The sequence below is a fragment of the Rhinopithecus roxellana genome, chromosome 11 (genome assembly GCF_007565055.1).
Source record: "Rhinopithecus roxellana isolate Shanxi Qingling chromosome 11, ASM756505v1, whole genome shotgun sequence".
Lineage (NCBI taxonomy): Eukaryota > Metazoa > Chordata > Mammalia > Primates > Cercopithecidae > Rhinopithecus > Rhinopithecus roxellana.
In genome coordinates this window covers 73514179-73530445 of record NC_044559.1, presented here as the reverse complement: position 1 = coordinate 73530445, position 16267 = coordinate 73514179, and the positions used below count along the sequence as shown (strand labels likewise).

The 16267-nt window shown below is 44.9% G+C and overlaps 1 protein-coding gene across 1 annotated transcript in view; it reads left to right on the top strand.

Moving 5' to 3' along the window:
- Nucleotides 1-16267, top strand: part of ABCC2 (ATP binding cassette subfamily C member 2) — a 60693-nt gene that overhangs the window by 33241 nt on the left and 11185 nt on the right. The window contains exons 17-25 of the mRNA XM_010356079.2: nt 3097-3273; nt 4513-4680; nt 4812-4992; nt 8852-8978; nt 9263-9398; nt 10153-10372; nt 10519-10673; nt 13724-13879; nt 15420-15619. Of these exons, the coding sequence (XP_010354381.1) occupies nt 3097-3273; nt 4513-4680; nt 4812-4992; nt 8852-8978; nt 9263-9398; nt 10153-10372; nt 10519-10673; nt 13724-13879; nt 15420-15619 (1520 nt within the window). The remainder of the gene's footprint in view (nt 1-3096; nt 3274-4512; nt 4681-4811; nt 4993-8851; nt 8979-9262; nt 9399-10152; nt 10373-10518; nt 10674-13723; nt 13880-15419; nt 15620-16267) is intronic.

The following is a 16267-nucleotide window of genomic DNA, read 5'->3' as shown; positions in this document are numbered from 1 at the left end:
ACTGTACAATAAAAATAACAGGACCTAGGGGAAAAGAATTGTAATAGATCACTAAAATCTTATATAACTTTGTAATCAAACTACCAACAAAAACAATACCAACCATAGCAATAACATCGAGAGCAATAAAAAGAGTAATCTGGTAAAATCAACACTGGCATTTGCACCCAACATTACAGTTAGTCTTGGGCCTCTCTCTCCCTCTTTTGAGAGCTAAATCTTTGATGGCATTTGCTTCCAAAATAAAAATCTGGTGTAGGGTGTTGTCTTCATCAATTATATATACATTTTTTGGGACAGAGTCTCGCTGTGTCAGTCAGGCTGGAGTGCAATAGTGCAATCTCAGCTCACTGCAACCTCCATCTCCTGGGTTCAAGTGATTCTCCTGCCTCAGTCTCCCAAATAACTGGGATTACAGGTATGTGCCACCATGCCCCACTAACTTTTTTTTTATTATTATTTTTAAAAATTTTTTTACTTTAAGTTCCAGGATACATGTGCAGAACATGTAGGTTTGTTACATAGGTATACGTGTGCCATGGTGGTTTGTTGCACCTATTAACCTGTCATCTAGGTTCCCTCCCCTCGCCCCTCAGCCCTCAATAGGCCCCGGTGTGTGATGTTCCCCTCCCTGTATCCATGTGTGTTCACTGTTCAACTCCCACTCATGAGTAATAACACGCAGTGTTTGGTTTTCTGTTCCTGTGTTAGTTTGCTGAGGATGATGCTTCTAGCTTCATCCATGTCCCTACAAAGGACATGATCTCATTCCTTTTTATGGCTACATAGTGTTCCATGGTATATATGTGCCACATTTTCTTTATCCAGTCTATCATTGATGATGCCCAGCTAATTTTTGTACTTTTGTACTTTTAGTAGAGGCACGGTTTCGCCATGTTGTCCAGGCTGGTCTCAAACTCCTGCCTTAGCCTCCCAAAGTGCTGGGATTATATGGGTAAGCCACTGCGCCTGGCTAATTATGATTTTTTTAACACAGAGGAAAATGTTTTCATGGCATCTTCATCAGTACTCTGAAATTTTCCAGAAAGCTAAATTTAGGGACAATTATAGCCATTTTTGAATTGTTACCACTACTTGTACCAAAGAGAGGCGTATCTATAGATTTTCAGCTTTTTTTCTTAAGATCTTCATATATTGCTAAGAGTTTCTTTTTAAGTATGAGAACGCTTCCTCCGATTGATTTATATTGACCTGCTTGGAAAAAAAATTTAAGAACCAGCTGTTCTTCTACAATATACTGACATCATTTCCTGATTCAGCAATCACTAATGAACTAATTTGCAATTTTTTTTTTTTTTTTTTTGAGACGGAGTCTCGTTCTGTCGCCCAGGCTGGAGTGCAGTGGTGCGATCTCAGCTCACTGCAAGCTCTGTCTCCCGGGTTTACGCCATTCTCCTGCCTCAGCCTCCCGAGTAGCTGGGACTACAGGCGCCCGCCACCTCGCCCGGCTAGTTTTTTGTATTTTTTAGTGGAGACAGGGTTTCACCGTGTTAGCCAGGATGGTCTCGATCTCCTGACCTCATGATCCGCCCATCTTGGCCTCCCAAAGTGCTGGGATTACAGGCTTGAGCCACCGCGCCTGGCCTACTAATTTGCAATTTTAAAAACATGCACTATAACAGAACAGACTACAGATTTAAGTGTCTTCTAACTCCTTTGGGGAAGCTTTTTTTCTTGCTAACTCATAACTGGGTTCTTCCTCAAACACAGGCATTTGTTGGTCTCCATTTCTGGTTGTTCTTTTTTTTTTTTTTTTTTTTTTTTTTGAGACAGAGTCTCAGTCTGTCACCCAGGCTGGAGTGCAGTGGTGTGATCTCGGCTCACTGCAACCTCTGCCTCCTAGGTTCAAGCAATTCTCTGCCTCAGCCTCCTGAGTAGCTGGGATTACAGGCACATGTCACCACACCTGGCTAATTTTTGTATTCTTAGTAGAGACAGGGTTTCACCATCTTGGCCAGGCTGGTCTTGAACTCCTGACCTTGTGATCCACCTGCCTCAGTCTCCCAAAGTGCTGGAATTACAGGCATGAGCCACCGCGCCCGGCCTCCATCTCTGTTTTTTGTTTGTTTGTTTGAGATGGAGCCTCACTCTGTATCCCAGGCTGGAGTGCAGTGGCCCAATCTCAGCTCACTGCAGCCTCTGCCTCCTGGGTTCAAGGGATTCTCCTGCTTCAGCTTCCCGAGTAGCTGGGATTACAGACTCGTGCCACCACATCCAGCTACTTTTTGTGTTTTTAGTAGAGATAGGGTTTCACCATGTTGGCCAGGCTGGTCACTCCTGACCTCAGGTGATTCGCCCACTTTGACCTCCCAAAGTGCTGGGATCACAAGCTTGAGCCACTGTGCCCAGACTCCATCTCTCTTTGGATATAAGCTTGCTTCCTAAGATGTCATCTATGCCAGGGGTCCCCAACCCCTGGGCCTCAGACTGGTACTGTTCCATGGCCTGTTGGGAACCAGGCTACACAGGAGAAGGTGAGCGGTGAGCGAGCATTACCACCTGAGCTCCACCTCCTGTCAGATCAGCAGCAGCATTAAATTCTCATAGGACCACGAACTCTTTTGTGAACTGCACATGCCAGGAATCTAGGCTGCATCTACTGCCTGATGATCTGAGGTGGAACAGTTTCATCCCGAAACCATCTCCCACTACCACCCCATCCATGGAAAAATTGTCTTCCACAAAACTGGTCCCTGGTGCCAAAAACTGTTGGGGACCGCTGATCTATACCATTCCCTTGTCAGTGTTAGCCCTTTGTTGCTCCTAGTAAATTCAATTGGGTTTGACCAAAACCCTCTTCTAGAAGCAACACACACATTTATCATCTAATTTTCAGGATCATGGCTGGAAAACATAGTCTAAAAAAGGGGGGCTTTTGATGGTGAAGAGGATATTGAGTCCTGAGAGTGGAATAACTACAAGCACATGAATAAATACCAGATCCTCTGTCATCCTGATGCACAGTTCTTCAAATTTAAGCTCCATGTGTTTCTTCCCCCTCTCCAGCCACCTCGTCCTTCAACCCTGCATTTCTGGAGGTGCGGCTGTAACATGGTCTGATCCTTTTTCATCTAGGGCACCACTGCCTATATCCCACAGCAGTCCTGGATTCAGAATGGCACCATAAAGGACAACATCCTTTTTGGAGCAGAGTTGAATGAAAAAAGGTACCAGCAAGTCCTGGAGGCCTGCGCTCTCCTCCCAGACTTGGAAATGCTGCCTGGAGGAGATTTGGCTGAGATTGGAGAGAAGGTACTTGGGATAACAAGGGATCTTCAAGGGTGAAGGCATATTGAAGAGAAAAAGTGAGGATGGTGGTGAAGAACTACACGGGGTCACAATATTCCACATAATAACTCAGAATTTTAAAACCTTCTGCTTGGAAGCAGATACAGGAATTACGTAATTTAAATCAAGGATGATGAGGCAAAGGCCATAAGAAGTTAACAGTGACTGGCCCAAGGATGATCTCACAGGAGGTTGGGCAGAAGTGGGACCAGAGTCTAGGCGTCCTGATTCTACTTCTGTATCAGCAAGGCCAGAGGAAGATTCTACTAATCTGCTTTGAACACTTAGACGTTTACTGTGAATTATCTTCTGATGTTATTAAAGGCCCTTCCTAAAAATAGATTTTTAGGGCTGGGCGCAGTGGCTCACGCCTGTAATCCCAGCACTTTGGGAGGCCGAGGTGGGTGGATCACCTGAGGTCGGGAGTTTGAGACTAACCTGACCAACAAGGTGAAACCCCATCTCTACTAAAAATACAAAAATTAGCCTTGCGTGGTAGCAGGCGCCTATAGTCCCAGCTAGTCGGGAGGCTGAGACAGGAGAATTGCTTGAACCAAGGAGGCAGAGGTTGCAGTGAGCTGAGATTGTGCCACTGCACTCCAACCTGGGCAATGGAGCAAGACTCCATCTCAAAAAAAGAAAAAGATTTTTAATGACTATATTATATTTATTATATAGATCTAGCATAATTTATTTTGAAATCTCTAAATAAAAACCCTGCCTATTTAGGATATTTTCATCCTCCCTCCCCAGTACTAGAAATAAATGTAGCAATCTTTGGGAACAAAAAATCTCAAGATGTTAGAAGATTAGTGAAGATACAGCTCTAGAGTAATTTTGTTCATTAATTAGCATAGACTTATTGAGCGCCTACTATATGCCAAGTACTGTTTTAAGTGCTGGGGTTACATCCATGAACAAAACAGAAAAAACCTCTGTTCTACATTCTCATGGGGTGACAAGCAACCAAACCATTAAATAAGTAAATTATCTGATAAAAAGTGATAAGTTGGCCATATCTTTAATTGTTGGGCCTAAAGTTATTTATTTGAATCAGTTCTTTATTTGTATAAAGGAACTTGTTAGATTTTTAACCCCTTGACACCTTATTGGGATGAATTTCTTCCTTTTACCCCTCCCTATTAGATTCTGTGAAGGTGGGTCTAGGGAGTAGTGCTTAATATAAATTATTTTCTTCTTCAGGGTATAAATCTCAGTGGGGGTCAGAAGCAGCGAATCAGCCTGGCCAGAGCTACCTACCAAAATTTAGACATCTATCTTCTAGATGACCCTCTGTCTGCTGTGGATGCTCATGTAGGAAAGCATATTTTTAATAAGGTCTTGGGCCCCAATGGCCTGTTGAAAGGCAAGGTGAGAAATCATTGAACATGATGAAGATACAAAGGTGGGGTGGGAGGGAGAGGGGAGGACATGTCTGGCAAGTAAGACAGGGAAGATGGTGGACATATGGTAATTAACACAACTTCATATTATTTTTATAGACTCGACTCCTGGTTACACATAGCATGCACTTTCTTCCTCAAGTGGATGAGATAGTACTTCTGGGGAATGGCACAATTATAGAGAAAGGATCCTACAGTGCTCTCCTGGCCCAAAAAGGAGAGTTTGCTAAGAATCTGAAGACATTTCTAAGACATACAGGCCCTGAAGAGGAAGCCACAGGTATGTAAGGAGGATTGGGACAAGATAGAATTTGGGCCATGGAGGGAATGGTAAACCAGTATCTACTTCCTGAACTGTTCAGTATCCAGTGAACTAGATTTGGAAGCAAACTACCCAGAGATTAAAACTCTGCTTTCTGGGTTTTGAGTCTCTTTGAGGAAACATAGAAATTGAAACTCTATGCCTGGGCCAAACTGGTGGCTTATCCTGCTCATCTGATGTCTGACATGCAATCAAAGGACACTCTTTAGAAGGGCACAACTGAAAGTCTGAGTGAGTAACCCTTGTGGAAGAAACACTAGTGGCACAACAGTCCCTCTTTTAGGGATGCCATGTTCCTATTGACTCTAGTCACACATGTTACCCCATCTACCCCAAATCCATTAAAACAACTTCCTCAACAACTTCCTGGGCTGGCACTATTAGTGTACTGCTAAATTCTTGGTAAATCCTAACAAAGGGATTTTGATTAATATACCAAAACCACTGGGCATTTGAACCAGAAAAAAAAAAATTATGGCAGTTGCATAGTCTCAGAGTATACCATAGCAATAGCCTCTAATATCACCACCATTGGGTTCACCAGTTAGCCCTAGTCAGCAGTGGAGCTCTGTTTCCTGTGACCCTTCCCAAGGACCTGCCAACAGCAGTCCTGTGCATAGGTCTGGTTATCACCCTCAGGTGGTCACCAGCAGGAGTTCAGGTCTGAGAAAGCCAGGGCAGAAGGGTGTAGGAACATTCCAGGAATCAGTCAGATGAGGGAGTAGCTACACAGCCTACAAGTGATAGCATGTTCTGACCATGAGGTGAGGACAAGTAATGGTTTAAAATCACCCTGGGAGGGCCAGGCTCGATGGCTCATGCTTGTAATCCCAGCACTTTGGGAGGTTGAGGCAGGTGGATCACCTGAGGTCAGGAGTTCAAGACCAGCCTGACCAACATGGAGAAACCCTGTGTCTACTAAAAACACAAAATCAGCCGGGCACAGTGGCACATGCCTGTAATCCCAGCTGCTTGGGAGGCTGAGGCAGGAGAATTGCTTGAACCTGGGAGGCAGAGATTGCAGTGAGCTGAGATCCCTCCATTGCACTCTAGCCTGGGCAACAAGAGTGAAACTCCATCTCAAAAAAAAAAAAAAAAAAAAAAAAACTACCCTGGAAAGCCCAAGAGTTTGAAAGAAAAATCTAAGCCAGGGCTGGATGTGGTGGCTCACACCTGTAATCCCAGCACTTTGGGAGGCCAAGGCAGAAGAATCACTTGAGCCCAGGAGTTTGAGACCACCCTGGGCTATATAGTGAAACCCTATCTCTGCTCAAAAAAAAAAAAAAAAAAAAAAAAAAACAGAAGAAAAATCTAAACCAGGAAGTCTGTAAGCTTTGGAGGGAGAAGGCGGGAACAAAGAACAGGATGGTGTAGGTGACAGAAATTGGGAGCCCGGCCAGGAGAGTGGGGCAGGAGTATCAGGGAACAGCAGAAAGGAGCGATTGAAAGCTTTGCATCAACCCTTTATGTGCTCCAGATAGTAGCCTGGAGAAAACAAAAAGCACCTGCCTGGAGTGGGGAGTGAAGGTCCCAAGGAAAGAACAGTGTCTACTGCTAGAGTTTCCTGAGTTATTGCTCAACCACATCACCATGGTTACTGTAAGAAAATTGGGCACTTGTCCTATGCTAATGGTAAACATTTTTTTCTGATTAGCCTGGATCTGAGTTTCTGGATTCTGTTATAAACCCCTTTTCCTTTGAAGAATCCTGTCTTTAATGTACAAAGAACAGTTTGCAAAACATTCCCATAAGCCCTTTTTCTGGTGAACACTGAGAGAACATTTCTGAGCAGTTTTGTAAGCTCCAGAGCCTAGGATGCTGCTGCGTTGGCCCTGGGATCTGGGACTTGGTGGAATGAAGAGACGGGCAGGAGGGCAAGGTGAGCTGCACTGAGATTGGTTCTGTGTATGAGTTTCCTAATTAGCTGCCTTAACAACACGTCACAAACTGAATGGCCACACATTTCTGGAGGCTGGAAGGGCAAGATCAAGGTGTCAGCAGGATTAGTTCTTTCTTAAGATGCTAGGAATAATCTGTTCAAGGCCTCTCACCTAGTTTCCAGTGGTTTGGCAATCTTTGTCATTGCTGTTTGTTGTGGTTGTTCTTCCTATTTGTTTCATTTCCTGAACTAATTCCGTTAAGTCTGTATTCTTTGTCATTGTCATATGTGACCACTGAGGTCTCTGTTTGGTTGGCTTAGTGGTCAGCTAGTGATTAGACAGAGACTTCCTTAAATGCTTGGAAACAAATGTCTCAGCCTTTGCTGAGAGGCTCTGTGTGTGTGTTGTGGGTGATGGGGAACATGTCTTCAGCGCTCCAGCAATTTACATCTCTGCCTTAGCCTTCACTTCCTGCTTATACAGAGCCACATGGTCAGCCAGAAGTGAGAGATTAGAGCCCTCTTCCATCTTTCCTGGACATGTGCACAGCTCTGCATGTGTACGTGGCATTCTAGATTGCTGGGAATATATCAGAGAGATCAAAGCCCCTGTGAGCATCTTATTCCCCAGCTTTTTCTTTTAAGTTTTTGGTGAGCTTCTTATTTGCCCCAAGTGTTATCACCACCTCAGGCAGCTGCTGTGATGTTAAATAATTGCTGCTGATTGTTTGAGCTAGCTCAACGTTAGGTCAAATAGACCCTGTAAATGGGGGTTTTCAGGAAATTCCAGATAGGTGAGATAATGTCAGTTCTCCAGGGATGGGGCTTTTGGGAGCATTCTGAACCCACTCTGCCCCCTCCAGTGGCTGCTAGGCTGCTGGTTTTCATGGCTACTAGGATTGTATGGCTGTTAGTTTTCTAGGCTGTAGCAGCCAAGGAGAGGGGGACAGAAATAGGGTAAGTTAAACTGCCACCAAGCTTACTGTTATTACTGAGTGTCAGCTCTTCCAAAAAAAAATGCTCCTGGGATTGTTGCAAGCCTTTGGTTAATTTCAGAGCTCGGAAAAAGTTGACTTTGACCATTTTTTGGTCATTATTCTTATTGCTTTTATGGAGGAGTAGATATCTGGAGGTTCCTATTCTACCATCCCCACTGATGCCCACACTATGTCTTATATTTTATTTTATTTTCAGGGTATGTCTTTTAAGTGCTCTAAATTAATATAAGTTTGTTAAATTATTTGAATTTCAAGATGAACATTTTCTTTTCTTTTCTTTTCTTTTCTTTTTTGAGAGAGTCTCAGTCTGTTGCCCAGGCTGGAGTACATTGGCACAATCATGGCTCACCTTCAACCTCCTATGTTCAAGTGATCCTCCCACCTCAGCCTCCCAAGTAGCTGGGACCACAGGTGTGCACCACCACACCCTGCTAATTTTTAAATTTTTTTGTAGACATAGAGTTTCCCTATGGTGTCCAAGGTGGTCTCAAACTCCTGGGCTGAAGTGATCCTCCCACCTTGGCCTCCCAAAGGGCTGGGATTACAGGTGTGAGTCACCATGCTCCGCCAAGATGAGCATTTTCAATTTACAATCACTTCATTAGTCAATTCTGAGAATGTGACTCTTCTATATGTCTACCATAATCCTTAAAACTCTTTCTTCCTCAAAAGGAACCTGGGCATTTCTAGGAATTTTCTTCTCCATTGTGACTATTTTCTCTTCCAGTAGAATATTAATTTTTATGCTGATATTTCTTAATAACAAGATGTAGTAATAACTATTTATGGAGGATTTATGGAGTAAAGTATTCCATCCCGTACGTACATCTGGGATCCCTTGCTGAAACCAGCAAGATCAGAGAAGGCTTCTCTCTCCTTGTTCATAGGACTGACAGGGCTCTATGCAGCTCTTTCCCTAACCTCTAGTGTGTCTCCCTAGTCCATGATGGCAGTGAAGAAGAAGACGATGACTCTGGGCTGATATCCAGTATGGAAGAGATCCCTGAAGATGCAGCCTCCATAACCATGAGAAGAGAGAACAGCTTTCGTCGAACGCTTAGCCGCAGGTTGGCCATCTATTCAGCTGGCAGCCCTCGTCAGCTCCATATTTCCACTTGATCTTTTTCTTTTTCTTCCTGGGCTTTTCCTGTAAGGGTTAACACCATGGACACTCCAAGCTCTTCCTTTGTTTCTTGTATGAGCGGGGATGGGGAAAAACCGGGGTTGTGTCAGTTTCCCCTGGTCATCTGCCCTGAAATGCGCTTTGATGCCAGCTGAGCGACTATGACATCTGCTTGCAAGAAGACCCTTGGGAATTGCCTGCATGCTCAGGGAAGCTTCCCTCTCTCAGTTCTAGGTCCAGTGGCAGGCATCTGAAGTCCCTGAAAAACTCCTGGAAAACTCGGAATGTGAATAGCCTGAAGGAAGATGAAGAACTAGTGAAAGGACAAAAACTAATTAAGAAGGAATTCGTAGAAACTGGAAAGGTGAACACCACACAAAAAAGCAGCATTTGAGGTGTTATAAGGTTCAGAACCCAAATGTTTAATGTTAAGTGGAAATTGAATGCATACTTACAGGAGCAATATGTCCTCTGTGCTTTGCAAATGTTCAGATTCATTATTAACATGTTAGCAGAGGCTGTGGGCTTTCTACCAAGTCATATTTCCATAAAGAATGCCATGTTTCCTGTGAATGTCCTCATCCCACACTTCATGAGTGTTTGACTCCATTCTGATGTGTGAAGGAACAGGAAAACTCAGACCTAGAGCACATAATTCAAATTAATGAAATTTAACCGCAAATTGCAAGGTCGGCAGTAGAACCCCATCGTCTGTTCTACTCTGATTTTTTGTTTGTGTATTTATTTTAGAGACAGGGTCTCACTATGTTGCCCAGGCTGGACTGAAACCCCGGGGCTCAAGAGATCCTCCCACGCCAGCCTTCTGAGTAGCTGGGACTACAGGGGCATGCTACCATGTCTGGCTTGTCCCAATCTGTTTTATATCTTCTTCTCTTAAATGCCTTTAGCTTTTATGATTATTTACCCTGCATTGTATTTCAGCATTGTTCTGTTCTTCCTGGCACAGTGCAGAAATGGTGACCACAGACTACCAAATTTTGCTACCTGCTACCCATGCTCCCAGGGGCCTCCACTTCTCCTTGTAGTTGGCATTCTAGGTGATTCCTTATCAAAAACCACTAGGGAGTTCTACTAATATTGAGGTGGGGACTTTGCAGGTAAAGTTCTCCATCTACCTGGAGTACCTACGAGCAGTAGGATTTTTTTCAATATTCTTCATCATCCTTGCGTTTGTGATGAATTCTGTGGCTTTTATTGGATCCAACCTCTGGCTCAGTGCTTGGACCAGTGACTCTAAAATCTTCAATAGCACCAACTATCCAGCATCTCAGAGGGACATGAGACTTGGAGTCTACGGAGCTCTGGGATTAGCGCAAGGTATGTCTGATGGCTATGACATCTTACAGAATCTGTCTGGACCCTGTACTTTTCCTGGACTCAGGAATGCATTTGCCATTATGTCCTGGGCACAAGTCATCAGGGATTCCTGTGCATGGTGCTGACAAAACTGCTTCCATTTCTAGGTATATTTGTGTTCATAGCACATTTCTGGAGTGCCTTTGGTTTCGTCCATGCATCAAATATCTTGCACAAGCAACTCCTCAACAATATCCTTCGAGCACCCATGAGATTTTTTGACACAACACCCACAGGCCGGATTGTGAACAGGTTTGCCGGTGTAAGTATCTCAAGGACTGTCAGGTGGTATGTTTATATACTGAGGATCTTTCTGACAGGGAGGAATTATCATGTCCCCCCAGACAACACTGTTCAGTTCCAGTCCTTTTGTCTACTCAACATGCAGGTGTTTCTTGAGTACTTGCTGTGAGCTCCCAAGGATCCTGGTGATTCAGGGATGAACATCTCTGACCCTTCAAGTAGCTCAGCATCTAGTGAAGAAGACAACCAAGGAAGTGAAGGATTATTATAGAATATAGTAAAACCAGTAACAACAGTGTGTAGAAAAGTGGTCTGGAAGTACAAAGGAAAAAAGGCACTAGCCCAGCCTGAGTGATAAAGGTAGGAAATGTCAGAAAAGGTGAAACTTAAGTCATAGAAGCAAGCCAGGGAGATTGCGAGGGTTGGGGGCAGGGATGGCAGTAGAGCAGGGTGAGAAGGATTATTCTGCAGAGGAAAGAACATAAATAAAAGCACTGTCACTGCCTGGGACAGGAAATCCAAGAGATAGTAGGATAACCCTTTGCTTGGCCTCTGCCTCCATTCCTGAAATTTCTATCTAGAATGCTTTAAGAATGAGTAAATTAGGCCGGGCGCGGTGGCTCAAGCCTGTAATCCCAGCACTTTGGGAGGCCGAGACGGGCGGATCACGAGGTCAGGAGATCGAGACCATCCTGGCTAACACGGTGAAACCCCGTCTCTACTAAAAATACAAAAAACTAGCTGGGCGAGGTGGCGGCGCCTGTAGTCCCAGCTACTCGGGAGGCTGAGGCAGGAGAATGGCGTGAACCCAGGAGGCGGAGCTTGCAGTGAGCTGAGATCTGGCCACTGCACTCCAGCCTGGGTGACAGAGCGAGACTCCGTCTCAAAAAAAAAAAAAAAAAAAGAATGAGTAAATTTGGTCTGGACTACGGAATAGAGCCATCGGTGATTTTAAGAAGTTCTCAGATATTGTTTCTATCTACCCCAGATCCTGGAACCCTTGGCATTCATTCACTCATTCATTCAGCAACCTTGATTGAGCACTTTCTATGAGCCAAGTACTGTACTGGGCACCGGGGCACTCAGTGAATGTGAAGATCATAGATGTCTCTCTGCCATGGGCCAGACCCGACTCATTGATTTTTTAGTGTATCTGAGATGGGAATTCAGGAACAGAGGCAGAGATCAGGCAATTCTGAATGACAAGTAACTATCACCAGCACAGTTTTTAGCCCTCTGCTTATGGAGCAGCTCTGGACTCTTGTTTGTTGGCCTTGAGGCAGACAGAAAGTATAGCTCACAGTCCACAGCCAGATTCTGGGGACACAGTAAACACTTCAAAAGTCGGCCGTTAACTGGTCCCCCTGTGTCACCTTCCTCTGGGGCAGAAACAGTGGGCATGATGTCACTAGAGACAACTTCAATTGGCCTTTCTGCTCGTTACACGAACCTAAAAGAACACTCCATTTTGGGTGAGAAATTTCTCGTAGTAATTTTACAAAGATTACAGTTTTCCCCATGTTGTAACATATATAATCTTCTGGGAAAGAGAACACAGAGGTTTTCTGTGAGTTACTTAGGCAACAGTCATAGTTTAAAGACTGCTTTTGCATGAAAAAGGAAACTGTCATTAATTATATGGTAAGTTTTGTTGGGGAGGTGGCTCAGACCTATTAAGGGGAGTCTGATCAAGGGGCCTCTGGGATTGATGGCTGAGTTAAGGAGATGGAGTGGAGGAAGAAAAGATGGAGACTCTGTGCCAGGTAAGGGTCAAAAGTAATCTGCATAGAACTGATAACTGGTAAGGATTTCTTTTCTCTGCCAACTGTGGGTATAGTTATTTGCATTCTGATAGGACTTTGGGAAAGGTAGGTTAGACTCAGGAGTCATCCTGATTCAGAGCTTTCTTGGAAGACCGTTATCCCTGATCCAGTTTGAGAAATTCCAGAGATAACTTAAACTCACTTTGGTACTCACATATTACTAATCATAGAATCAATATAATCCTCAGAAATTTAGGCAAGGGCAACCCAAAATATAAACCAAGCTTCTTGAGTGTTCTCCAAACCATCCATCCATTGATTCATTTTCTTATTTGTTCATTTATTCTACATGACTCGAAGGCAACATGGCAGTAAGACACGTCTGTTCCCACTGGGTTCCTTGGTTAGAACATTGTCCAGGCAGGTTCACGTTCAACCCCAGTTCCCTTCCCCTTGGTCCTCTATGCTTGGCAGAGGAAACAACTTCCTGAGTATCAGTCAAGAGTGGGTGGCGGGGCCTGATGACCAGAGCCTCCAAGCAAATGTTTATCAAATGCCTCTTATGTGCCAGGCTCTGTTCTAGGTACTCAATGGAATTAGGACCTATGTAAAGTTAGAATAATTGAATTGGCTTGGTTATGGGAGAAGAATTTACCTGTAAGGCTCTATTAGCTTACAATGATTGTGAATGGTTTAGTAAATCTGACAAGTGGGAATTTCACTGAGAAGCATGAAAACCTTTACCAAATCTGTTGAAAAAGGTAAAGGATGACTGCCATCATCTGTTTGGAGGGATTTTTATAAATGAATAATTTTTTTTTTTTTTATATGAAGTCTCACTCTGTCACCCAGGCTGGAGTGCAGTGGCATGATCTTGGCTCACTGCAACCTCCACCTCCCAGGTTCAAGTGATTTTCCTGCCTCAGCTTCCTGAGTAACTGGGATTACAGGTGCATGCCACCATGCCCAGCTAATTTTTGTATTTTTAGTAGAGACGGAGTTTCACCATGTTGGTCAGGCTGGTCTTGAACTCCCGATCTCAGGTGATCCACCTGCCTTGGCCTCGCAAAGTGCTGGGATTACAGGTATGAGCCACCGTGCCCGGCCTAAATGAAGAAATTATGGAAATGAAATTGGTTATTGGGGTGAGCAGTGCAGCCTATTGCAAATGGACACAATGAAATGATTACATGAAGGAGTACTGGGAACAAACAGAATCCAACAGATCCCTTGCTAGGACACGGAAGATGTAAACTATCTTAGGAAGACCTCGATGATGGTGTAGCTCTCCTAATTGTTTTCCTAGGATATTTCCACGGTGGATGACATCCTGCCTCAGTCCATGCGCAGCTGGATTACATGCTTCTTGGGGATAATCAGCACCCTTGTCATGATCTGCATGGCCACGCCTGTCTTCACCATCATCATCATTCCTCTTGGCATTATTTATGTATCTGTTCAGGTAGGTTTGGAAATTTGGCTAAGTCATCCTTCCTCTCTATTTACAAAAGCCTAGCCTCTTTCCTGAGAATCTTCTTTGGATCATTGCTAGTCCTTCATTCCTCCCCTCAGCATCTTTGCCATTTAGTCGTACATTGGCATACCCAGGAGCCCACAGGCCACTGTCTGAAGCTGAAGTGAGAGCATCAGTGGGTGCACCATTCATGGCAAATGTCACCCTAACTGCTGCCCACCTCCCACTCCCTGGAAGCTTAGGTGGGACAGATCTATGTTTGGATCCAAGACTACTTTGCGATTGGCTCTGGACACAGTCTTGTAGCTCCATAAGATCCCCCATGACGATTAGGTCGGTTCCAGAAGAGCCATGCTATGGTGCTTCCTTGGTTGACTTTGGACAGGCATAGCTGCTTGGAGATGTCTCTCAGCAGCAGCTGGGTCTACCTTTTTACTTCGGCAAAGTTCTAGTTTCACTGGGGTGTCTGTGGGTAGTTTAGGCTCAATTCCAGCGTATTCTTAGAGGGAATGTGCACCTTGAAAGCAAAACAGGGAAACTGGAATGAGTGGAAGGAACCCTATTCCCATAATAAAATGGATGAGGAAGGGGGAGGCTCTGGGGGAACTCTGGTCCCACCAGCTGCTTTTGTGGTGAACTGTTTGCCTGGGGATACAATTTTGAAGACATTGTGGTCAGGGGCCTGTGGCCTTGTGGCCTGCGATTGGCGGCTCCCGCCGTGTCCGTGTGCAGTTCCTCAGGCACACTGTCACTATAGTGGCCTTTTAACTGTTAATAACAAACCAACAAACAAGAAACAGCGTTATTGGAGGGGACATCTGTACATCCGTGTATAACATTTTGCATCCCGACTCTCCAATGCCCCACTCTTTCCAGGTTTCAACAAATCCTCACAGAATCTAGTAGCAGCACGGACCCATTCCACTCCCCCTTGCCCTCAGGCCACAGGGTTCTTCCTGCGTTGGATTCCACCCTGTTCCAGTTCTTACCCCCTCAGCACTCTGCATACCTCCAGAATTCTCTGTACCTTCACACACCACTGAGGCACAGTTTTGGTCACTTACCTGAACAGATTCTTCCATTTTTCCCCAAACCTAGGCATGCCTTTTTCTAGCCATTTCCTGCCCATCCTCACGTGCCCTGCTGCCTTTACAAAATCCTTTTGAGGACCTTTTCTCTAATGAGTACAGAAACTGTCACATGGACGAGATCCATAGATCTGGGGGATACGGGTTAGGCTGACGGAACTCCTCAGGAGTTTGGCAACTCAAAGCGCTGAGGCTGCGGTGTGGTCTCCTCATGTTCACCCCCCTCTGTTCCCCACCAACCCCAGTCTTCTCATTGGTCTCCTCCTCAGAGCCTCTCTCATCATGTTCTGCTGCCAGACATGGCACGGCAGGCTTTTGTCTTGTTCAGACGTAAGCTGTGGCTGTCAAGGGGAAGAACGCTGGGTTGTGGCCAGAAAGGAGGAAGATGGTGGATGCCTTATGACTGTGGGACTGGCTGATTCTTTACTTTTTGTGTCCAGATATTTTATGTGTCTAGCTCCCGCCAGCTGAGGCGTCTGGACTCTGTCACCAAGTCCCCAATCTACTCTCACTTCAGCGAGACTGTGTCAGGTTTGCCGGTTATCCGTGCCTTTGAGCACCAGCAGCGATTTCTGAAACAAAATGAGGTGAGGATTGACACCAACCAGAAATGTGTCTTTTCCTGGATCACCTCCAACAGGTGAGGCTTCCCCTGGGTATTTACCCATGTGTGTGCTTTGGGATTCTACATGTTTGACATTAGCTGTGGGAGGGCAGGCATGGCTAGTGGTGTGAAATTCACTCTGGCCACACACACTGTCATGCTGTGTAAGTGGAGAGAAGAAAGCATGAGCTTTGGAGTCAGAGACTGGGTCCCCATGCCAGCTCTGCTGTTTACCAAGCTGGGTGAATTGCCTTGACCTCTCCAAGGAAAATCTCCATTTCTTTGTTTTTGTAATGGCCAGAACACACCCTATCTCACAGGGTTCCACCTGTCTCGTGGTGGAAGTCAAATGACACTTGTGAGCGTTTTGTAACCCAGTACCAAACAAGTTTTGGGTGAACTGAACATCCTCTGTTTACTTTTCTGAGAATGGATGTGAGATTCTCCATAGTCATGACACTCTTTCTGGATAGTGAAGGCAGTGGAGGTTGGAGAGAGGAGAGTTGGAAGTTTTTAGGGAAGACCATTGATGACAGAAAGAGAAGTTCTGTCCTGTGAACAGGGTGAGCATTATTCTCCAGTATCCATAAGCCCTGGCAAGCAGTATGTCCTGGAAAGAGGAAGATCTTTTTTAGGAAGAAAAATTCTTGAGTGGCTTCCAAAGTGTCTTGAAGCGCTAAAGAT